We start from the raw sequence: 25,911 nt of genomic DNA, 5'->3' as shown, positions 1-25,911 counted from the left end.
TTCAAAGTCTCGAGTTCAAAGGCCTAGAACTCAACCTTCTGACAAAGAAATGAGAGTGCTACCAACTGAGTCAAGCTGACAGTCATTCTTGAATCATTTCAAAGTGCAAACCATTTTCTGCTATATATCAATCCATGAGCGGTTTTGTCAGCTGTACAATATGTCTTTGAAATATGACAAAGCTGTCTGTGTAACAAGGTTCCGCTTCATTTAAAGGAGGTACCGAATAAGTAAAAAAACACATGCCTTTTCAGAACTACACGTGATACCAGTCTGCTGATCTCCAGAAGTACTGTTTTCACAGGAATGCAGAAGACTACTGAATAAAAATAAACTACGACTGCTGCTGTGGGAATTTAACTACAATAAATTATTAAATAACACAGCAAGCAAGACCTAATTTGGCATACTTCAATTTGGAGAACTTTGCACTTATTTTAAACACCCTAAGAATATTATAGACTGAGACTCAAAACTGATATCCTATCTGCTTATTCAGGTGGACATTAAAGATCCATTACCACCATTCAAAAAGGGAAGGGAGTTCAGTGTCCTGAACGACAATCACCAGGTTCAATTGGTTATTCACTTCATGGCTGTAGGTCGGACAGCCATGTGTAAACTTTCTGCCTCATTCGCCTAGAAATATTACTCAATGGACTTTACAATAAATTCAGTAAGCACTTTGAGACCTTCTGCGACGTGATACGGCACTATATCAAGCGCAAGGATTTTAATGCAAATTTTCTTGTTCTTTCCAAGTCTGACAATGCAACTTGGGGATATTCTAATTGGTGGGTGGGGTTAAAGGGAAAGATGTTGACAAACTCCACATGCAATTTTTATTTTCTTTGTCCCCAAGTTTAGTATTAGTGGAGCAGCAGGAACAGCTTTCCATAATCCCTGACAATCCCATGGTTTAGGTGCCAGCCTGCTGCATGGTTATTGAACCCTGGAGATACTGTCTAATGAGGTCTTTGTTAGCCAACAATCTGGAAGGGACCTGGCTGATGTTTTACTTTCCCTAGCCCACAAACACCGCAAACATTTTGCACTCCATCACTTGCTGGAGATTAGCAATTGAACCTGCAACCTTCCTGCTTTGTCTGGTTCAGCATTTATCATGTCATACTCTTTGCCACTGAGGCAGGGGGAAAGGTTTAATCTTAAAACTGACCATCTACTGCTGTGGTAGAAACTTTTCACCTTTGGCACACCACCAGAAACAGCTCGAAAAAGATGACCACTATGGTTGCTACGGTCAACTTGATTAAAACTTTAAATATTTTTACCACGGGATGAGCATGCAGCATCCTCAGCTTTGTCTGTGGGAAAACTCTTACTGTTGATCAGTGACAGAGGCTGCCAATAATTGCTTGAAACTGGTTTAGATAAATGAACCAACTCCTTGAATATCTGCCAGAATGCACTTTTTTTAAAAAAAAGGAAATTTCCACGTGTACTTGGGACCCATATATATATATATATATATATATATAACTCGATAATCTGAAGCATGGTAATGTGTTTCCACGTGCATCAGACACCAGACTGACAAAAAAAATGTTTTGAACTTCACCCATTTCAGAAGAACAGCTTAAAAAAAGCTGAAGGATAGCAGAATAGACAATAGGATGATGTGCATGGTGTCTCTCTTCCCCAGGAGACTACTTTTATTTTAGAAATTTGTGATGTTCAGACCCTATGAAGAGATAGAGACAGAGGTGCCCTATATCTGACAAGAGGATCATCTTTAGATAATGACAAGGACAGAATTTTCAGGTTCTCACTGTTTGCATAGATGCTAAATGTTTCCAATCCCACAGAGGAAAAGTGCAAGAAAGGAATAGATCTGACAAGCCGTCGCTAAGGGACACAATGTTTCATGTGTCAATGTAAGAGACGTAACTGAAAGTCCAACTTAACATTTGCAAGTCTCATTCCTTAGTTGTTTTGTCATTCTGTCTTTTCAGAAAAGTTTATATTCTTCATCAGACTTTTTTTTAAAGCAATTCTGCTTTTGCGGTCAGTTTCATGGGATCTAACCCATCAAACATACTGTACTGGAGTATAGTGCGTTCAAGAATAGAAGAAATGATTGAACGTAGGACCTTATGTCATTATTCCAGTTCCCTGGTGGAAAGCTAGATGTTCCTTGAACCTCAAAGGTAATCCAGGAAACGTTACCTAATATTCATCTAGCTTTGTCATACTGCTCTAACCTCCTCTCTGCCACAAACAGAGGTTTGTAAGATGGAATTAATAGGGATGTTTAAAAGACAGATAAACTTGGACTTGGGTAGTATATATATTAAGGGCATAGAGAAAGGGCGGGACATTGGATCAAAAGATCTGCCAAGATCTAATAAACTAGTGCAATAGGATTGATGGGCTGAATAACCTTTTCTTCCCATGTTCCAATGTTCCCATGTTCCTACGTTTTCCTATGGCCCTAGCGTCAGCTGCAGTATCACAGAATTTATTGCATCTCATGGAATACTTGTGCTATTCAGACTATATCCTTATATCCCCCAATGATGTTCCAAAGCCCTTACTGATCCAGTTATCTTTGAAGGAGTTAATCAACTTAATATAAAGTGATTTTGATGCAACTGCCTTCTATACCCACTGAGGAAAAAACAAATATTTAGTCCTATTCAAAGGTTTAGGCTTTGGCTAAAGCCTTTAGGTCTTGGAAAGAGTTGTCGCCTCCCAACTGCGCTCTTTCCTTTCCACCCATTCTCTTTTCGAACCCCTTCAGTCAGGTTTCCGTGCTGCCCATAGCACAGAAACTGCCCTGGTCAAGGTCACCAATGATATCCTGACCATCTGTGACCAGGGCTCCCTCTGTCTCCTCGTCCTCCTCGACCTATCGGCAGCATTCGATACGGTCGACCACGCTATCCTACTCCACCGCTTGTCCTCCCACCTCAACCTTCAAGGCACTGTCCTTGAATGGTTTAGGTCGTACCTTTCTCACCGTCTTCATTTTGTCTCGACGAATGGCTTCTCCTCCACCCCCCGCACTGTCTCATGTGGTGTCCCTCAGGGCTGTGTCCTTGGTCCCCTCCTCTTCACCCTCTATATGCTCCCCCTCGGTGACATCATCCGCAGACATGGGGTTAACTTCCACATGTATGCGGATGACACCCAACTCTACCTTTCCTCCTCTACTCTCAACTCCACGACCACCGATGTCCTGACAGCCTGCCTGTCCGACATCGAGTCCTGGACGAGAGACAACTTTCTTCAGCTCAACGTGCGAAAAACCGAGGCCCTCCTGATTGGCTCACGTCAGCGCCTCCGCACCTCAGGCGCTGACACCATCAGCATCCAAGGCTGCACTCTCCACCTCGCAAAGCCAGTCAGGAACCTCGGCGTTTTGTTCGACCCTGAGCTGTCCTTTCTCCCTCACATCCGCACTACAACTGGCACCGCCTTCCATCACCTCCGGAACATCGCCAGACTACGGCACTACCTCACCCCTCACGCTGCTGAAACCCTGGTTCACGCCTTTGTCACCTCAAGGCTGGACTATGGGAACTCTCTCCTCGCCGGCCTTCCCGCCACCTCCCTCCACAAGCTGCAGGTCATTCAGAACTCTGCAGCTCGTGTACTGTCCCGCACCAGGGACCACATCACTCCCACCCTCGCTCGCCTCCACTGGCTCCCCATCCCCCAGAGGATTGATTTCAAGATCCTCATCCTCACCTACAAGGCCATTCACGGCCTTGCTCCCTCCTACCTCTCCAACCTACTATCCCCCTACCTACCTGCCCGTACCCTCCGTTCCTCTGGCTCTGGTCTGCTCCACGTCCCCCGCCCCAACCGCCCTACCATCGGTGGTCGGGCCTTCAGCCTCTCAGCCCCCAGGCTCTGGAACTCCATCCCCCAGTGCCTTCGCCGCTTCCTCCCTTTCCTCCTTCAAGGCCGGTCTCAAAACCTTTCTCTTTGACCGAGCCTTCAGCTCCCCTCTCGACTCTCTTCCCCCTCCTCGCTCCCTCCCTTCCCTCCCCTCACCCTGACCATTTCCCCCCTCCTCGCTCCCTCCCTTCCCTCCCCTCACCCTGACCATTTCCCCCCTCCTCGCTCCCTCCCTTCCCTCCCCTCACCCTGACCATTTCCCCCCTGCTCGGGTCATGACCCAACTGTGCAGCGCCTTGGGACGTCCTCCTGACGTGAAAGGCTCTTTATAAATGGAATCTTGTTGTTGTTGTTGTTTTTGTAGCCGTATACCCTCTAGTTCTGCTTTAACATTCAAATCAATTGGACTGCTTGCATGTACATTATCCAAGCCTCTCAACATGCTTGGGTCTTTCATGATAATGGTTCTGCGATTATGGGAAACCACTGAGTGAAGGTTGGCATTTCTCCACCAGGAAGAAATGTAAATCACAAAGTTCTCCTGACCACTCTCACACTCTGAGGGCAAAGAAAGAAATCTGCCAGCAGGTTTCTATGGGAACCTTTTGAATAGCAGTCAAAAATAAACCTGCTTTATTACCAGGTGTCCTATCTACCCAGTTAGTCAGGGAACATGATTATAGGATGGAAAGACTTAAAGATTGGGAGAACATTATGTTTAAAATTAGGCAAAACAAAGCAAAACTATTATATTATTTCATCATGTAGATGGATTTGAAAATGTGGAATGTGCTGTCTATGAAGGCACAATCATTTGGGATGTTTCAAAGGGAGATAAATAAGAACATAAGAACAGCTAGATGAAAAAAGACCAAGGTCCATCTAGTTCGCCTTCCACCTTCTTGGGGGTCGCATGCACATATGTCCCAAACTACCTATGTACTATATTTCATAATGTTATTTCCTAAAAGAAAACTATCTAATTTGTGTTTGAAATACTTGGGAAATAAGGGCATTAAGAGGTATGGAGAAAAGGCAAGGAAACTGGATTAAAAAATCTTCCATGACTTAAATAAAACTGGCAGAATGGGCTGAATAGCTTCCTCTGGTTCTCATTTATCACTCTCACTGGTTTCCACCCTTGCAATCTAATTAATCTGGCATTATCCCCTTTTTAATTCCACTGCAAGTCACCTTTCATTTTATTTTGGCTGGTTATAATACTAGATTATCAAGGCCATAGAATCTTCAGTGGCAACATGCCATAGGAATGAGACCTCACATCTCAGTGTTGTTTACCAAATTAAGTGAACTCCCTAATAACATTCAATTTGGTACAACAAAAGTAAACATCAACCATGGGATATTTTAGGAATTGATGCTATAAAACCGCACAATAAGGGAAACATTGCCTTCAGCAGTGCAGTATAGCATAGTTATTCTGTGATAATAATAGCCAGGATTGCAGTAACAAAAAATAAACCTGCTTTATTACCAGGTCTTGGTAGTCTTGGACAAATAAAACGTTGACAGAAAATTTTATATATCCCAAACTAGCAGTGTTTTTGTATAGTTTAATGTACATTTGGAGTTTACGAACACCATCTGTCTGATATAAGCTACTAACATAAGAGCATGTATAGTTAAAAGATAAGAATGCGGATTAGTATAGAAATTTACAACAAACCATCCATTTCACATGGATTCACTAACCAGGTTCTTACCCATACATTCAAGTTGATTTATGAACATTTTGCAACCTGCACATTGTTGTCAGAGTCCAAGCCACTCAGTCAAATAAGGTAAGTTTATGTTCTTTGTGAGATTTGTGTCATTTTTCAAAATTTTGACTTCTTAATTAATTAAAGGGATATAATTTATATCAAACATACTGTACATGAGTGCAATGTATTCAAGAACACAAAAATGTTGAATGGAACTTTGCTTCACAAAAAGCAAGAATATTTCAAACCGGTAAATTGCTTTTTGTTGCCTTAAAAAAAACCACAACTTCATCATTCTAATCATCAGAGCACGATGTTCTGAATTTCAAGAAACTACACAATACTTCCAGCATTCCTTTTCTCTCAGTCACTGACCTTCTACAATCTGCCAAGTCAGACTCCTCAGGAGTGGGGCTTCCATCAGATTTTTTCCAGCCAATGATGTACTTGTTACTTCCAGCCTGTCGATGATATGTTCCTGACAGAGATCCTGCAATCTGCTGGGTGCTGTTCTGAGGTACTATGTAGACTTTGGAAGCATCGAGAGATCCACCAGTTTTAGAAACACGTGGTGAAGGGCTTCCTGAATGATGTGAACCACTACAAATGTACACATAGAGAGAGAATAAGAGAGATCACAGACAACAAATCCAATTATGTCTGTTCCAGAGCCCTAATTACTAACAGGGAGACTTAATTACTTTTCCCTGCAGCAAACCATAATCAAACATGTAATGTTAACATCGAGATCAAAGAACACTTGTAGCTATCCCAACAATCACTGCTTTACTGGCAATACTTAAGAGTTAATTAGGACTCCACCAAATGCCTAACTAAATATCAATAACAATTCACCACATAATAGTGTGCTGCAGAATGTGGTCAACTTCTGTATGTATACAATGTTACTTACAACCAGAAAGGGGGACAGGGGGTATAAAATTGGATTAACCTCCAATAGTAGATGACTGCCATTACCAGCAGGGTTCAGGGTAAACTCAACTATACTGTTCAATCTCAAGGAGCTCTTTTTATATTTTAAATCAACAAATTGTTTTCAGAAAAGAAGTTTATCAATCCGGTGGTAGAAGCTTACACAGAAACATTTTAAATTGAGTATTTCAAAGGTATAAGAAAAATCAATTTATTTTAACTTTTACATAGTGAGAATGGTGAGAAGTGCATTTGAGTTGGTTGGCTGTCATATTAGTATTAGTCTCCTACCCCGGCTTAGCGTTCCATGCTGTATTAGTGTATCACCTTAGGTTGGCGTCCAACACCAGACTAGAGTTATGATAATTAAACTTCACCTGGAATGTGATGAAATTTCGCTAAGATCTCCAGTACTTCCTTCGGTAGCACGACTTGCTGAAATAGCAGCAGCATAATTGTGGACAGCATACGACTTAGCTTGTCCATCGTCAGTCCCTCCATCTTCAGAATGCTCTACCCATTGCACCATCTGATCTGCCCGACTCGGAATCACTGATCTGCTGCCCGCCAAGTGAACTGTGCCCATCAATGAAGGTGGAATACAGGGCGCTGTGTCAATCCCACTGTCGGTGGAGGCCCCCTTGATGTATGTCAATCCAAGTAATTCTGGATCCATCAAGTCACTAGAACCAAACTGTTTATCATCACTATTGCTGGATGCATTACTTGACAGAGTATTACTGCTGGAATGACTTGAACAATTGTTATCTGCAATCTAAAAATAAAGAGGAATAAGAGTACATAATGTGAGAATAATGGCTTAACGTTGCACTTAGATGTTTAACCATATGCACTTAGCTGCAATTACAGTTTCTACCCTAATAAGCAGTGTGTCAACAGCAAATCTGAGTCACACTCTCATGACAAAATTAATAGGTTCTCTTTATTTTGCCCTGAGCATCAAGAGCAAAAATATTATAGCTGAGCATCAACTTGCTAATAATTAGTGTAGTGTTAATAATTTGCACTGTATCCGTTCAATTTGGGTAGGAGGTTATGAAAACACATCGTACTTAGCACTCATTGGAAAATACTTATACTTTATTGCTCAGTTTAAATAGACTTCTGTAAGCTGATCTCTTCTTTTACAAATAGGAGTTCAGTCCTTCACTATTCCCTTTTCCATTCAAAAAACATTAATTGCACAAAATTAATCTTGATGTAACAATCAAGGAACTATACTTAAAATGTTGCTTTAACCTGACCTCAGACGACTTTATAAAGGGAAATTGTAGCATTAAGGCATTTTACAATTCCATTCCTTGGTACTGGCTTCCGTTTGAGACAAAAGAGGTGAAATTCACAGACTATTTTAGTCAGCACTATTGCTTTCATTGGAGGCAAAAGTGAAATGCTCATTATTGTTGCTAAAGTACAATTAAAATATACCTCCCAATCATTCCAAATGCTTGCTTTTTGAAACAATGTAAGCACAGCTCAAGTTCAATGTGCTACGACAGAATGATAATTTACATGTAGTAAATTCTACAATACGTACATTTCCTAAAAAACAGCTTTTCAACGTGGCATGAAGACTTAATAGTAATTGGGCTAATTTATACACTGACTGTTTTTCTCGCTATCTAATATTAAAAACTCTGATCTCTCTCATTGTCCAATATTTTACTGTATTATTACTAAACACTGACTAGAACGAACTGTCATTTCTACCCCTACAGATTGACTGTACCTTTGATCGAATCAGACCTGTACCCCAGGAAGTGGCACTCAAAGCTCCATGTTATGTGGCGGCAATAACAATGCACCTGGATGCCTTTGGGATAAACCACTGTATTAAAGTTGGGGTGTGAGGGAGATGAATGCTCACAACCAAAACCAGTTGAGAATTTTTGACTGGTTTGGACTACAATTTTAGCATTGTGATAATTACAACCAGTGATGACCATTACAGCACATGACCCACTTTTCACCATACATCTACAGATTCTGTATAGCACAAGGTTTATAAACTATATGATTTACCAACCGTTTTATAAACTATGTATAAACCTTCATGTCATGACATAATGTCAATGGAATTTATGGTGGAGCAACTGAAAGGTCAATCTCTGTGGATTCCCTCTCTCCCCACTCCCACCCAGCTATTACTATTATTTAGCTATTCTCCAAAAGCCGAGGAGACAAATTCAGCAGCAAGGAGAACTGCAGCATGTCAGAACTTAAACTAGCTTCCGCAAAGATATACAGATTTGTTTGCAATCCAGAGGGTGTTAAATTAATCTTACGTGTAAATTTTTATTTGGAGATTCTTTGCCGGCACTTTCCCTTTGGAGACCTTTGTAGGAACTTAAGATCTTGGTTGAAGGAACATGCCATCTCGCTTCTGAAAGAAAAACATTTTTACAATGTTTTTCAAGAGAAAGGAATTGGTAAATGTCACATGACAGCAGATGTCAAAAGATGTTGCAAGTCAGACCTTGTTGGCAGCACATAATTTACTCTACCATAAAGGGCAGAAATTATCTACACATGCTGCATTTAAGGCAAGAACATTCAAAGCTCAATATTGTGACACTAGATTTACGACCTTGACATTTCAGTAAAGATGTACATTTCCAAATCCATTTGCTGAAGTATATGCCTTAAAACTAACACCAATTGAAGGTTGGCTATTTAAATATCAAAACTTCTTCCAAAACATAATGCTCTCATTAAATTGCTTTATTTTAACACAATGCTGAAACACAAACCATTGGTACTCCAGAGCTAGTACGCACAGAGCTCACTATCAAAAAGTTGCTTGAGGTACTGTTGTGGTGCTGTAAATTAGTATTCCCATTGCATTGTACTAGTCTGGTAGAATATGAGCTGCCTCTGCAATCCCCACGATTGTGGGGAGGCACTCACTGGAGTGCCAGGTAGGAAGGAATGCCAAGGTAGCAGTGCCCACCCTCATTCCTGCTTGTCCCTCGCCCCCTCCGCTCCACTATTAGAGGTTGCACATTCAGCCCCAAAACTCTGGAACACTCTCCCTCAATCCCTCCGCCTTGCTCTCCTTTTTCAAGTCCTGCCTAAAAATCTTCCTTTTCGACCGTGCTTACGATCACCTCCACTCCCCCGGCTTGGAGTCAGGTTCCCCCACTGTTAAGTGCTCTGAGACGCTACCCGGTGTGAAGGGTGCTGTATAAGTGTAAGTTGTTGTTAATGAGAGTGAGTCATTTTCCAGCAGCTGACTCAAAAACAGGACTATCCATGATTGTTAACTATAATATGATTCCCAGTCATATCTTTGGACACACAAGTCTCAGTCTCCTGAAAGAAGTACCCAATGAGACCTGCTGTACTTAAGCTAAACATTTTCACAATAAACTATAATTGAGTTCAGTTGAGTTCAGATCCCTAGACATCATACTCAAGCTATATAGTGCTCTGCTCAGGCTGCACCTTGGCTACTCCATACAGGTCTTGCTGCTGTAACATAAGGGGGCTGCCCAGACTGAATAGGCCAGAAGAGAGATATAAGGATACATTCCAGTGTTACAAGAATGAGCTATGAACAACAATTAGACAAACTATGGCATTTGTAAGAACAATCACATCTGATACAGATCCAATCCTTATTCCACATCCTGTACCATTTCAGAGCAGTGATATAAATGTACCCACAAGCAGAACAGATTACTTTGTAAAATAGATCTTTACTTGAAATCCTGTAGACTTTTCTGGCAGGATGTCTTTAGAGCAGTCCATTTCTCAGTGAAGTAATCCTAGCATTACTGCAGACATACTAAGACTGAACAGTTTGCAAGGCCTCTTTGTTGCAATGACACCATCATAAACTAGTCTGTTCTTTGTACAATACTACTTCCACAAGATTGCAAGAAAAGTTCAGATAAAGAAGGCTGATTTGGCCAATAGTCCTCATTCCTTAAGAATATCACCTTCTCCAAACACAGGATTTAGTAATTTCCTCTTATTTATTTCCAGCTGAAACTCATTATTATTTAGTCGATAACAAATATTCCCGCTGTATCTATTGCTGACATGTGTACAATGTATTGACTTTACTTTGACATACTGGCCCCAAATTCTGGCAGAGGAGTTAATAGTGGAATTGTTAGTTAAGCAACACCATACAAATCTGAATTAGATCTAGTTAACTGTTTATTTATGGTCAAACATAACTTTGCTCTCCAATTTCCACATCTTTGATCTGCATTAAGTCACTTGTTCTTTTACTGCTGTTTGAGTTGGGGCTAACATTGTTGGTTTGGAAAGAATTTAAAATGAAAAGTCAAACATTTCCTTCATCATATCCATACATTTACATCTGTTCGAGACCAAGCTGCCGGGTGCACATGCCACTACCACTTATCTCTGCTGTACTCAGACCAGAAGTAGACTTACAACAATGGCTAAGCCCAACACAGCAGTGCATGTACCCTTTGACACTCAAACCCTGTAGACATTTAGAAACTATGCTAGGCTTTGATTTGTTTGTTTGATTTGTTGCCAGTTGAGAACACTACCAACTAAGCTAGGCAGGTGCCTAAAGATCTCATAGCACGATTTTGAAGAGCACAGATTTTTCCTCACGTGCTTGCTAATGTTCTTCCCTCGCTCAAAATTCATCCAATATAGATGACTTAATGACTTATTGAGTCATATATTCGATTGCTTTTGTAGAATGTTGCTGGTGCAAAATAGCCATCATATCTGCAATGAAAGCCATCAATACACTTCCAAAGTATCTCACTAGTGAAGCACTTTGACTAAAGGCTTTATATAAAATGACTAAATTATTATTATAATTGCTTTCAAACACTTACCAACACTTCTGGTTCTTTCTAATGTTCCATCTCTTTCTCTTGGTCCATCATACTCTGTTAGAATACTGGTTGAACCTTGGTGATCGTGCAGAATAGGTGATTGACACCTTAGAATATAAAGAGAACATTGTGCACTAAATTAGCAGATAACACCACAGCATGAGTAAATGATTTCAGTAGAGATGGGGAGAAAACTGGATGGGGCAAAAAGTATTTGATTCAAATGTTGAAATGGCCATTTTGGCTTCCCATGCTTAAAAATTGTCTGACTTCCAGTTCATTAGGTTACTATTACCATCATTTCTTGCTAGATAAATGCCAGCAATTGCAAACTGTTTAAAAAAAAGGATTTTTTTCCGTGATAAAACTGATCCATCTGTGTGTGTCTCCTTTCCTTGCAGTTCCTAGGCTTACACGGTGTGATTTTCTCAGGTTCCCCTGAGTTTGTCCCATTAAAAAAAGTGAAAAATATATACTTTATAATTGTCTCAAAAAGGGTAAAACTACCATAAATTCAAGATGGGTGCCCAAGCTTGAATATGTATTTTGTAGAAAAAAACATAAAACTGCTAAAATCAAATGCTTCTCGACATTTAATATAGTTAGAATTATGTATTAATTTCTTATATGTCTCATTATATCTGTCTGAACCCTCAATGACATTTGTTCCAATTTCCATTGAAATATCCAACAATTCCATCACATCTCATGTACCTGCTATAAAAATTTCTTACAGAACATTAAATATGCCAAAATAATTATTCCAGTGTTGCAATAAAGCCTCAAAACATAACCGTATAAATAATCTTCCAGTATCTTCTGTGAACTTTAAATGACTTCTGCAAAGATGTATTTCTAAGACATTTCAGGTATAGTCCTAGCTGTGTCTTCAGAGACTCATATTGTCAAGGAAATGGTACCTTTTGGATAGCTTCAAGAAGGATTATATTTATCAAACATACTGAACCAGATAGCCTGCAGTCACATTTGGCACGACCTAATTACAATCCTAAATTGCAGATATCTCTGCAGAGTGGTCTAGATAACTGCTCTGAGCGCAGGATTAGCAACAAACCCCTTTAAAGTACAAATGTTTAATATCACTGCTTACCCGTTATAACCAGACTGCTGTCTCCAATGGCTGCTACCACTGGGTCCTGGGTCACTTGAAGATGACTGGTTGCTTGGAGAGTTTCGGTAATGCTGATTGACATCACTGACAGCAGATTGTGGTAGCTGCGCATTTTCTACATCTTGCACTGACCTGGGTGAAAGTGGAAAGCATTGAAATAGACTGCTTTCAGCATTTGGTAAAAGCCACAATAAATAAAGAAGCATCTGTTTTCTACTAGAGACGTGAAGAAACTGTCTGAGGAATTGAAACAAACAACATCAACATAGAACAGAGAGGAAATCAAGGTTTAGTTATTTAGTCACTGAACTGCCATACAGGCACAGTATGATCGTAGAAAGTTTACAGAACAGAAGGGGGTCCTTCAGTCCATCGCTCTGTGCTGGTGCAAGCTACCTCACTGGAGCAATCCACTCTAATCCCATTATTGTGAAAAGCAAACTGAGCAACAACATTGGTCATGCATGGTGAAGAACGATTAGATCAAGTGACATTTAATTAGATGCTGTGTTTTGAACACCCTTAAGGCTTTTACGTCTAATGTCAATGAGGCTTTCAGTATTAGGGTGCAATATTAAAATAATCTAATGTAGATTGTGCATCTCCATTGACAAAACAATAGAAATGTGAAAGGCCAGGTTTGCACGTTCAGTTGTGGTGATATAGGTTTCCTGTGAAGAAATGAATGGTGACAGGTTCCCCTTCAGTCATCACTTCCAATTTCCAGGCGATGAGTGACCTCTGCTCCCAGACCTCTCTGCATGTGATACTCTCATGCTACCACAGGGAGGTGCAGGTGAGCAATCCATCATGACATTGATTTTCTCTCTGAAAAAAGACATATTTCTATATTTTTAAAAGTATATTCCATGTCTCAGTGTTTTGAGATAGAAGGCTGGCCAGCTACTCCATAAATACAAACTTCAGCATCTGCCTAGAATATTGCATAATGCAGCTAACCTATAATAAAATACATAATAATCCTTGCATTTGATATAGCGCTTTTCACGTCTTCTTGACGTCTCAAAGCGCTTCACAGAATAGATTGTAATGTGAATTGACTGTATATTTGTGGGTGAAACAATCATTAAACAATGATTGAAAAATCTAACACACTGCCTGCTTCTAAATAATTCTATTCAACATAATCTGGAGTAAACTATTGAAACTGCTGAGCATAGTTTAAGATTTCATAGTTATACTTGCAGTTATAAGTCAGGCAGAAGCTTAAAAATGTTGAGATGAAGTTCTTGGCTTCACTATAGAACTCCAACCATGCTGAATAGATTGTAATGCAGTCCAAAGGCTCAGTTCCTTATATTACATTATACTATGCTTTTTGTTAAGTATCAATACTTCTAATATATAATATTGAAAGTAAACTGAGTAGCCAATTCTGAAATCATTGTATATTTAGTAGCAAAACATACTTCGCCCTGAACAAAAATGACTGCAAGCATTTCACACACGTAATCTAATTATTTCCTCACATCTAAAAGATAAACTCTTTGCCTTAAAGCAGAAGGTCCAGTCTATTAATAGGTAAAAGAAAGTGCATCTCGCTCTGTATCATTCATCAGAGATGTTCAAAATCCCAATACGAAACTTGACACACTGTACTTAATGCAAGGAACTTCGGAAAGGTTAATGGTCCCAGAGCAATAATGCAACCTGAAGTATTCTAGGAACTCTCAAGGTCAAAAAAAGGAACAAAGGATTACAGTTATCTATTTATTATGGCTTTACTCCAGTAAATCGCAGTTGTAATTTGTGAACGGCTGATTCAAGTGTCACAAACTTGTCCAGTGTATGGATGGGTACGTTGGTCAGAACTCTAGAGAGTGTTTGTATGTGCTGGCATCTACTTCCTTCCAATTCACTTTTTTCACACCGGCCTACAAATAGTCTACAATGTCTACAAATAGACAAATAGGGCGAAACCTTGGGCAAGTTTCCTTACTTCACACACCTAATAATAATCCCTCCAAAACAAAACAATAATAAATGGGTTATTTTCAATCCACGACTGTTTGTGGGACACTGCTGTGCGCAATTGGCTGCTGCGTTTTGCCCACAAATATACAGTCAATTCACTTTACAGCATATTCTGTGAAGCGCTTTGAGACGTCTAGAAGACGTGAAAAGCGCTATATCAAATGCAAGGATTATTATTATTATCAACTTTTAACAACAAAACTTGCATTTATATAGTGTCCTTCAGGCGGGGCAACATCCTGGAGAGCTTTAGGTGCAATTCTTAAATAAATTTAAATAAATTCTTAAATAAATTTAAAGTCAATTTTAAAGTATACAGTCAGTTCACTTTACAGTCTTTTCTGTGAAGCGTTTTGAGACATCTAGAAGACATGAAAAATACAGTATTAAATGCAAGGATTATTATTATTATTCTCCGTTTCCTGCTTTGCTGCATTATAATGAAAGATTGTTTGTTTATCCATTCAAGTGTAGTTCTCTGTTCATCAGTAAATGTACAGACGTTTGCAGGCAAGTTAGTCTTACTCTCCAAGATCAGTAAAAACTACTAACCTTGGCAGATTGGTCTTATAATAGGTGTAACTAATTTATAAACTCACACCACAATGAACTCACTGCACCCTCATACAGAAAGTTTCATTGACATTAAACTTGAAAACCTCGACGACCTTAAACCATAGCATCTAACTAAACATCTCATTCAGTAGATTAAAAACATATTTCGCCCACAAAATACAATCAATCCACTTATGTCGTGAGAAACGCTTTGAGATGTCTCGACAAAGTGATAAGCCTATACAACAACAAATCCAAGGGGTATTATTATTATCTATTGTTTCAATATATTCACCAATAGTTCAAGGATATAACTTAATGTAACTCTTTGTTCCAGTTATATCTAAATTTGCACAACAATTACACTAAATGGAGCATTACCTGTTCTTGTATCAATGTGAAACAGTATCAACATAAGAATACATTAAGAATGAGTGAGAAAGCAAGCAAGATGTCTGAGTTAAACTCACCCCAGCATAATCCTTACAGCAGTGTAACTTGGCAGAATATGGTGCAGCCAGAAGCAACTGTAATAGGAGGCTCATTAATTTGCCCCTCACAGTCTCTAGAAAGTTAAAGAACTAGCAGTGAAGTGTGAATAAACCAGTTCACATATTTTGCACAGTGCAAGATACTGCCAGGATCTCAGTCTACTCTGCACATAATGCCTGTGTACTCTTTGGAATAGACTTCCACATTCAGGAGACGGGATGTGAAAACCTTCAACACTGTGTTCAATGCAGATTTGTGGGAAGGGTACACCGAGGTGCTGAGCAATAACCCTCATGTATAAACATGGAGGCCTGAGTTAAGACTAAGAACTTTAATTGGTGACCTTGTTTCTAAGTGATATTTTAAGGAATAAAGCAATGTAATATTTTTTCTAGTGAAATAAATATTTTATGTACATCGGGGTACTTAATAACCATGTTTCTAAGTGAATGTGGAAAGATACTGATAGTACTAATATTATCTCTGACTGAATACGAAAAGCTACATAAATCATGAGTGCAATTTCTGTCAAAATCAACACATGCTTTCGCCCTGGAGCTCTACTGCAGTTAAACAATTTACAGCTGTTGTTCAGACAATATATATTTAAGGTTGGTAGTCTAATAGGTGAATTGGATTATTCCTGCCCTTGAACCAACATAGATCCATCAGAGTTGAATATGATTAGCAAGATGATGTTACTCCCAGCAGCAAAAGTACTTCTGGTGACATTTTAAAGTTGGGATTTCACCAATATAATAGGAATCAGGAAGGTCATTACCTCACACCTTCTGGCAGCTTTCTGTCAAAGGATGTACTGCGAGGAATAGATGTCTGGACCTGCTGTAACATTTGCTGGGATTGAAGCCTATCAGATGCTCCTTGTATAGGAGATGCTCGTGATAGTGGCTGTCCTGCAGGAGTAGGGACTCTGTGCCACGTGGTATTTCTTCTGAAGGGAGTTTTGAACTCACAAGGGGTGCCTTCATTGTCCACTTTGTACTCAACCATTGGTATCCTGTACAACTCTGAGCAGCCCCTGCCAAATAAAAGCACATTGTTTGTCAAACTCAAAGTAACAATATCCTGAAAACAAAATTCCCACTCCTCCTTCAAAAAAAATTTCGACCTGGGAAAAAAATTGATAGAAATACAATTAAAGCTTGAAGGAGGAAAATAAATGTAATCGCACTGTTAGGTTTTAACAAGACACAGGCCACAGGAAAGTAATAAATCTCTGAGAAACATCCTTGTCTCATTATGTCCTTGTTTTTAAAAGCTTAAACAAAAGTTGGTAACTATCAAATTGGTTTCAGTTGTTGAGATTAGATAAGATTTACCTACAGAAACCCCTTTAATTTCTTCTATGATCAGTGTATCAGATGGTCTTTGTAGGTGCAACATTAGTTTCTAGAATAAGAGCAAAGTCTTCATCTCAGATTCTAGCAGATGTAGACGAGTAATCTGATTGCATTGCCGGGACCAGTGATGTGATTACATAAATGACGTGATTACCTTTTGCATAATTCACAGTAAACCTGGACATCTAGTGCAAAAGATATAATAGCACTCGCACTGACAATATGGCTTGATGACAGACAACAATGACTGCATTTGGCAGAATTGAGGAGATATTTGGTCGAGTCGGTTATTCACTAAAATAAATTTGAAATCTGACGTAGAATATAAAAATGGAATTAGTACTAATTCGTAACTCACATATTGTATTCTCAGTTATATGCAACACGGGCGACAATAATCGAAATAGCAGTATTCCACAACTGCTTCAAAATTACATTTGCATTGCATGTAAGTTAGAGCTAAAGATACCTACCTCTGTAAAAAAAAATCCCTTGAACCACACGTTGTTGTATTTATGTATTATGTATTATACAAATGTATTTGTATACATTTATGTATTTTTGGAGAAAAGTTTAAATTCAGTGCCACCAAATGCTCACTGCTGACCTCTACCCTTCACTCTAGGAATCCCGTAAAACCACAGACAGGAGTTGAGAAATAAAAGGAGAAGGGCACTGGCAAAAGGCATCTTTTCCCCCAAAAGTAGATAGCTATGGATGTTAGGTGCACATAATGAAAGTCTAAATTGCCCAATTTCAGGGTACTGCAATTTTTAAAATAGATTTTTATCTCACTGTGTCTTATTCACAAACGCCTACTGTCACTGCAGGGACTTTGGCACCCAACATATAAAAAACATGCTGTCCTGAAAACAATTCAGAAAGTGGCAGAGTTGTACAAGGATGTGAACTTGACTGTTACTGAGAAAGCGCCAGATTGTTTTGTCAACACTGTTTGCTTTCAGTAGAAACCTTGTCCATGGTGCAAAACTGCACCACAGGATAACTGAACACACATTTTATACACAAGCCATATGCTTCCTAAAGTGTATCTGTTTCTAAATAAAGGCTAGAAAGTACAAACAAATTCCAACTTCCAGAATAACAAGAAATATCCACTTCACACTTAACAGTTGTCATTTCAAGTGCATTAAAGGCACACTCAACTGAAGCACGAGATCACTAAGCCAGATTCTGAAATCAAAACAGGGAGCAGGAGAATATTGTCTTGGCATCAAGGCATGTGGGATATGAAAATGGTTTCAATTGGCCTATGCATGGACCTAAATAAATGGGTAAGCTTTCCCGTGAACAAAGACTACTTTGGTTACCAAAATATAGGATTGAATAAACTTCCTGCACGGATCGCAAATACAAAAAGGACAGAATCCAGAGTAAAATTGTTAGATTTTTTAAAAACAATTCTCCTGCATTTCGTAAGCTTTTTTCATTGATGTTGGCTTCTGCTTACCTCAGCTTTGGTACGTTTGAAACAAACATGCTATTTGTATAGTCTGTGTAATTGGAGTGGACTGAACATTTACAGTCATGTTACTATGGTTATAATGAATCTTAGAGTGTGTTTTATGTTGGAACAGAGGGCAGAGATGATTAAAACACAAGGCACAGTACATTACTATAATTAGCTCAAGGTCAGCTACTGCTCTATTCTAGCATAAAGCATAATAGAACAAGAGCAATCATGCGTTGATAATATTTCCTCAAGTGATGTCACTTCACTATTATAAATGTAGTATTACAGAACTAAGCAATAATGCATACTCCAGGTTCAAACAGTCAGAGTGCTTGATTGTAGTACGTTATATACTAACAGTGCCCCACAATTGATTTTCACCAGAAATGATCACACCCAATTATAAATTTGATCAGCACATTTAAAATGTTAATTATAATAATAATACGTCCTTTTATTTTAAGGAAGGGCATGGGAAATCTTACAGAAGATTTGCCTGAAATGGTAAGTGGTGTATTGACATTCTAGATGTAAAGATATTTCTAAGAAATTTGCCTATCTAATATGCCTGTAAAACATATAACCACCTTCCAGAATCTGATGCTGTTTATCAACTTTATTGTTCACAAAGTGAAATATTTTTCTGTCTCGAGCTTATGTAGAACAATGCATACTGGAGCCAACTTCAAAATATCTAGCTAAAATGTGTGCACAATCATGAATCACACTTAGCTACTTCTATAGTTTTTATAGCATTTCTATAACTACTCCTAGATTTTGACTCGCCTTACCATCTTGAAACACCACAGTGAACAAAGCAAATGCTTATTTCTGCCAAACAGTAATCTGATGCTGGCATTTGTTGTACATCCTACAGTCACTGTATTGGACTCAGATCTATCATGGAATGATTAAACAGGTGTTCAAGTTAATCACAATTCTCTCCAATGGTTTCATTTTTAAAAGAGATTGCAATGGTGAGACTCCCTTAAATGAATCTGTGTATCAGGAGAGATATGTGACAACAATGCAACCAACTGCACTGGTTGGGTTGATGGAAATCTACCACAATCATTTCGAAACAGCTTTTTAAACACGCTAGGATACAGTTGACTACTGTTCTACTCTAGAATAAATCAAGTGGAATAAAAGTTAGCAGCAGTCAATAATAGGAGCATTCAAAGAGATAATTAAAATATGAGTTAATACTGTAAAATAAAATTAATTAACAATTAATTATCTAATAAATAATCAAATGTCTACATCACAATGTCTACAGACCTCAGCCCCTGCCACTCTGGAGCACTTGCCAGGAAGCAACTGACAGCCTGAGGTGACTTGCTTTCTGACGGAGTGCCCAGTGTTTGCTTACTCTGATGCCAGTGCCAAGATTGGAATATCAATGAGGAGAATCGTAGACATGAACCAGTTTTTTGCAACTCCATGCTGCAACACACTACATTAAGAACATACTGGATCACTGCATGCATCAATCAAAGCAGTTACTTTTTAATTTAATCTCACCATCAGGACAGATTTTAAAAAGGGACTATTTTCTAATTATTTGTTTATTTGTCCACTGAGCTCCAGGGAGGTTGTATTCAATACAAGCCAAATTATACTTCATATAGTAATACACTTGTTAGCTTGTCAAGGCATCATTCTAGCTCAGTTGGTAGAACTCCTGCCTCAGAGTCAGAAGGTTGTGAGACACTGCAATGCAGTGCTGGGAACTGCTGCATTGCCAGAGATGCCAGATGAGAGTTAAACCGAGGCCCCATCTGCCTGTTCAGGTGGACGTTAAAGATCCCATGGCACTATTCGAAAAGAAAAGGGAATTTCTTCCAGTGTCCTGGCCAACAATTCCCCAAATAAAATTGGTCAATTACTTCATGACTACAAATACACAGTCCTTTTTCCTACAAATACAGTCACTACACTTTACAGACTATCCTGTGAAGTGCTTTGAGACATCAAGGATTATTATTATTTACTTTGTCTTAGGTCATTCATTTATCAAAACAATTGGGATTCTTTAGAGGTGGAATAACACAAGGAGATTTACCAGAGCTATGTTGCACTAACTGTTAGAATCTGCAATTGATTTACTGGAACTTGAATCAAAATACATAACAGAACTAGTGTAAACACATGAAACACTGCAAGCTCCAAACTACCTTATTGTTATTAGAGGATGTTCTGTGTAATATCTAGTTCCTGGCTGTAGTTCATTTGTATAATGTCAGCTGTGCAATAAGTTTCACAGTGAACACTGCCTACTGCTTTGGGATGTTGTTTTGATACCTAATACTATGAAAAAATGTCATGTGCTTGTTACTGCTGAGTGAAGTACTGCATATGGAAAACAAACACTACTAACACACATACGCTTTTATAGGAGTGCTCATAAAATAAGGATTCTACTAATAAACAATTTTCTTTGTGTTATCATCAATCTGGCATGCGTTGAAAGAGGTTAAATATAACAAATCCATAACATAATACTCTTAATTTCCCATGTGTTTCTGATATACTCCAGTGACAGACTCAACTGAAGACATTCATCAAGGGTAGTATGAAAGAACATGGTGTTTAATAGAGTTTCACAAATTCTTTTTGTTTGGAAATATGTGAATGTGATGGAGTATGTTGCATTGAAATACTGTATAATATTGAAACATGAGGATTATCATGAGAAAAAAAACAGCATTCTTTTGTGTTTTCTTCTTACCCCTAAACAATTGCCAAATTTGTCAAGTATCTTTCACAAAGGCAACAACTTACATTCGCATAGTGCCTTTCACGTCATCTCAGAAGAAAATAGCAAACAACAATTAAATAAAATTTCTTCTCCTTTCTCCAGGTCTCTTATGTAATATACCCATGTATAGAAGCAGGTTAATTGTTACAGTTTGCTGATGATATTTATAATGCAATGTAAATTTACATGTGTATAGCACCTTTCACATCAGGAGGATGTCCCAAAGTGCTTAATAATCCTAGTTTGGCACCTGCTTTTTGTTGAGGGGGGGGGGGAGGGAGGGAGGGGAGGGGAAGGAAAAGTCAAATTGTGGAGCAAATCAAACTCAGGTTTGATAAAAAGATCCCTTTAACCTTGTAAAGGATGTGCTCCTCCTATCCTACTACACACCACCAATTCTTTTCTGTTGTCTATCCTTTCTAATGTATGTGAAACAATCTAGGATTTGTCCATCAGTCCAGCCAGCGTTATCACAAATCAAACAAAGGGATGAACAAAGGTTCTGTATAATAATGCCCTTGCCATTGGAGTTATGGAGCAATATGAAAGGCATGAAAAATGCTTTCTTTGTGTAGTATCTACATTACACGTCTATTCAAGCTGATACACCTAATGAATTGCACGTTAAATTCAAGATAATACATAAATTCAGCTAAAATAAATTAGCCATTCAGCTATTACAGTAATTGTCATAAAAATTTATGAGAGGGAGAATGCCCTAGGCTAGGAATAAGTGCTTGCAGCAGACACCTATCTAGTTGCTAGAAATTGCTAGGTTCAGGGAAACAGGATAACACTCATTATCCTTTAGGGGCAATTCACATCACTAACACTGCTTATAGATGTTTTGTGAACTGGTTGCTTGCATTTTCAGCATCATTCATTCTTCAAGGTGAAGGGTGAGTGCTTTAATATTTTCTGAAGGTATCAAGTCCATCGACTCTTTTTCCAGTAGCATGATCTCCCCAGGAAATGTACTGTCTGTAGTAGAGAGAGTGGGTAGGCAGGCAGGCAAGTAACCTGCTTACAGGCGTCTGCTAATGCTGCTCTGGTGCTAGAAAGTGAACAGCAGCTGTCCAGGGATGACTCTCATTCTAATTTTCCTTCCCCTCTGTTAAACCATGTGCCTATTCTCTGCTCAACACTGATGGAAAATATAGTCAATTCACTTCACAGCATATTCTGTGAATTGCTTTGAGACATGTCGAAGATGTGATAAGGTGCTATATCAACAGCAAGGATTATTCTTTTTTACTATATAAACTAAACTAAATGTAAAGACAAACATTTTAACCATTCGCCTCTAGTCTAAATAGTCAGAGTTTTTTCTAGACTGTGTCTCTTTCTCACTCACTCTCTTACTCACACTCTCCTTTTCCTAATTTCATTTTACTCATTTCATATAAACTAAAATAAATGCGAGTCCTACTTAACCAACCGCCTCCACTTCATCTCGACAAAAGGTTTCTCATCCTGCCTCCGCCCGGTCACCTGCAGGGTACCCCAGGGCTCCATCCATGGCTCCATACTCTTTGGCTCCCGTCAATATCTTCACTCCTGTGGATCTAAACTCCTCAACCTCCCTGGGTTTTCCCTCAGACTCATCGAACCAGTGTGCAACCTAGGCATCTAGGTTTTCAGGTTTTAGGAAGGTTTTCAGGTGGGACTTAAAAAAGGGGAGAGAGGGGGCAAGGCGGAGGGATTGAGAGAGAGCATTCCACAGTTTCCAGGCGTAGTGGCTGAAAGGACGACCTCCGATGGTTGGGCGGAGAGTGCGAGGGACGAGCAGAGGCACTGGGTGGTGGATTGGGCAGTGAGGAGGTCAGAGAGGTAGGGAGGTGCCAGGGAGTGAATGGATTTGAACACGAGTCTATCCGTTTGGTGATGGGGAGCCAGTGGAGCCTGGCCAAAACTGGTGAGATGTGGGTAGGGAGTTTGGTCTGGTCAGTATATGGGAGGCAGCGCTTTGAATGAGCTGAATGTTGTGAATGGTGTATCTGCGGAGACCAGTGAGAAGTGCATTGGAGTAATCCAAGCAGGAGGTGATAAACGCATGCCCGAGGCTGTATTTGGGGTAGGGTTTGGTCGGAGGTGGGCAATGTGGCAGAGGTGGAAGAAAGCAGTCCTGGTCAGGGACCTGATGTGGGGAAGAAAGGACAGATGGGGGTCAAACCAGATGCCTAGGTTGCACACTGGTTCGATGAGTCTGAGGGAAAACCCAGGGAGGTTGAGGAGTTTAGATCCACAGGAGTGAAGATATTGACGGGAGCCAAAGAGTATGGAGCCATGGATGGAGCCCTGGGGTACCCTGCAGGTGACCGGGCGGAGGCAGGATGAGAAACCTTTTGTCGAGATGAAGTGGAGGCGGTTGGTTAAGTAGGACTCGCATTTATTTTAGTTTATATGAAATGAGTAAAATGAAATTAGGAAAAGGAGAGTGTGAGTAAGAGAGTGAGTGAGAAAGAGACACAGTCTAGAAAAAACTCTGACTATTTAGACTAGAGGCGAATGGTTAAAATGTTTGTCTTTACATTTAGTTTAGTTTATATAGTAAAAAAGAATAATCCTTGCTGTTGATATAGCGCCTTATCACATCTTCGACATGTCTCAAAGCAATTCACAGAATATGCTGTGAAGTGAATTGACTATATTTTGTGGGCGAAACGCGGCAGCCAATTGCACACAGCAGTGTCCCACAAACAATCATGGATAAGTGACCAAATTATTATTTTTTTAAAGGGATTATTATTCCTAGAAAAGTTATCTGCCAGTCAACTAACAACCAGATTCCGACTTACTGCTCGGTAAACAGAGGAGTGTGGAGTAAGGAAACTTGCCTAAGGTTTTGCCTTGGCTGGGAATCAAACTCAGGGCCTCTGGCTTGCGAGGCGAGTGCTCCAACGACAAAGCTACCAGACTTATTACCAAAGTAAAGTTATGCTGTTGTGCGTGTACCTTTATTACTAAAATATTGCAGTTAAAAACTTAATGCATGCACTAAGCATGTACCATACTGGTGGATCTTCCCTTTTCAGCCATAGGCATCAGAATATGTTTGCTAAAGCAACTGTCTAGTCTAGTGTCTGAAACTCTGACGAGACTTTCAGGTTTATTTTAAAATGAGTCTTGTCTCTCAATAACTAAAATTTTAAAAAATATATATTTGATTCATGTATGCCTGAAGGGAAACATGAACTGTGTCAGATTTTCAACAATATGCTTGTGCCTGTGTCATACAGCTAACAATTACTGAACTGGATAAAACACTAAATATAATATACATATACACAATATCAGAATATTTCTTTGAGCTATTCAGGATTCTTATAATTCTGTTCTATTGTAATAGTTTCATGCAGGGCATTTTAATGCAGAATAAAACAGCATAAATCAACAAACTGAATGCATTTCTATTCTATCTGGTGCAATTTATCTGATCTAAACCAGAGACGTAGCAGTTGGCATAGATCAACCAAGCAGCTGTTTTGTCTTAACAAAAGAAAATGAGTTGAAACCTTCAATGTGCTTCGAGGACTCATTTGTTAAAATGCTATAATGCATGCATCACTGGCAATGAAATATACAAATTATTATGGCGCTCCAAAACGAAGGAAGAACAAAAGAATGAGTCTCCTTTTGAATAAACGGGACAAAAACCTCTCTCACAACAAAGAGATTATTTTTGGAGGGAATTGTGTTATATATATATATTTATATAAATTCTGAATGTGTAAAAATGTACTTTAAAGTGTTCTCCAAATTGGAAGGATGTGGTGGAAAACTAGTTATTTAAAAAAATTGACAGAAAAGCATCAATCCATGACTTTATAATGGCACAATTATCTTACTTAGTTACAACAGTCCTCTTAGAAATTAGGAAGACAGATTACTCATATGAGCACCAGTTATAATGATAATTTAGATCTTCATGTTTGCGAAAGAAAGCCTCATGCTCACTGTTATTTGTGACATTTTGTATCCTCTTTGGGAATGTTGATCCTGACACAATCTTAAAAACATACACAGCATTATGGATACTGGGGAGCGTCTTACAAAAGCCTAATTCAAACAAAGAGTTCCAACATCACTAGAAATCTCCTGGGTAAAACACCAGCAGCTTAACAACATTAGCAGAACTCAAAGTCCTTTACACAACCTTTTTCGCACAAACTAAATCATAACGATTTTATAAACATTAAAACCTTCATGAAGGAGGCACAACTGTTTAATGCATTGAGACGATAAGAAACTGTCACTGAACAAAGACTGGGATTTGAACCCACAATGCCAAGTTTCTTATCTCAACAATGAGGAGGAAAGGATCAGGTGATTTATCACAGGGGTGGAAAGTAATCCTTCGCTCTCATTCTGTGAATGCAGCATCTTCGGTCAAGACGGGACATAAGAATACATTGCATTTATATGCACCTTTCACATACAATGAACATCTCAAGGTGCCTTAGAGAACCAATTGCAAGTGCAAAGACCATTATTATGGGGAGCAGTGGGAGTTGATCATAAGGCATGATCGAAAAGGAAGGTGTTCAGGCAGGAGGGGCCACAGTAACTGAACGTCCAGCCACTGATGTTGAGATGGAAAACATGATCAATATTCACTCAAATTCTTCTCCTCTCTGATAATGGACATGCCTTTATTTTCTATAAATTTACAATTTTCTGTTCCAATTTCTACAAAAATCACATGTTTATCCTTGGATCTATCTGCTAAATTTCATCATGTCTTCTTGAATTCTATTTGCGAGGATTATT

The 25,911-nt window shown here is 39.1% G+C and overlaps 1 protein-coding gene across 5 annotated transcripts in view; it reads right to left on the bottom strand.

The window, feature by feature from the left end:
* LOC103179256 (signal-induced proliferation-associated 1-like protein 2) overlaps positions 1 to 25,911 on the bottom strand; it is a 206,448-nt gene that overhangs the window by 24,023 nt on the left and 156,514 nt on the right. For all 5 annotated transcript variants that reach the window (XR_006084920.1, XM_042332736.1, XM_042332735.1 and 2 more), the window contains 6 exons: positions 16,327 to 16,584; positions 12,483 to 12,635; positions 11,372 to 11,478; positions 8,828 to 8,925; positions 6,899 to 7,296; positions 5,964 to 6,188 (listed from right to left, as the gene is read on the bottom strand). Coding sequence is in view for 4 of the 5 variants with exons in the window: in XM_042332736.1 (XP_042188670.1) it covers positions 5,964 to 6,188; positions 6,899 to 7,296; positions 8,828 to 8,925; positions 11,372 to 11,478; positions 12,483 to 12,635; positions 16,327 to 16,584 (1,239 nt within the window). In the remaining variant the exon portion in view is untranslated. The remainder of the gene's footprint in view (positions 1 to 5,963; positions 6,189 to 6,898; positions 7,297 to 8,827; positions 8,926 to 11,371; positions 11,479 to 12,482; positions 12,636 to 16,326; positions 16,585 to 25,911) is intronic.

This window comes from Callorhinchus milii, unplaced genomic scaffold (genome assembly GCF_018977255.1).
Source record: "Callorhinchus milii isolate IMCB2004 unplaced genomic scaffold, IMCB_Cmil_1.0 Scaffold3, whole genome shotgun sequence".
NCBI classification, from domain to species: domain Eukaryota; kingdom Metazoa; phylum Chordata; class Chondrichthyes; order Chimaeriformes; family Callorhinchidae; genus Callorhinchus; species Callorhinchus milii.
This window is presented reverse-complemented; position numbering and strand designations above follow the sequence as displayed.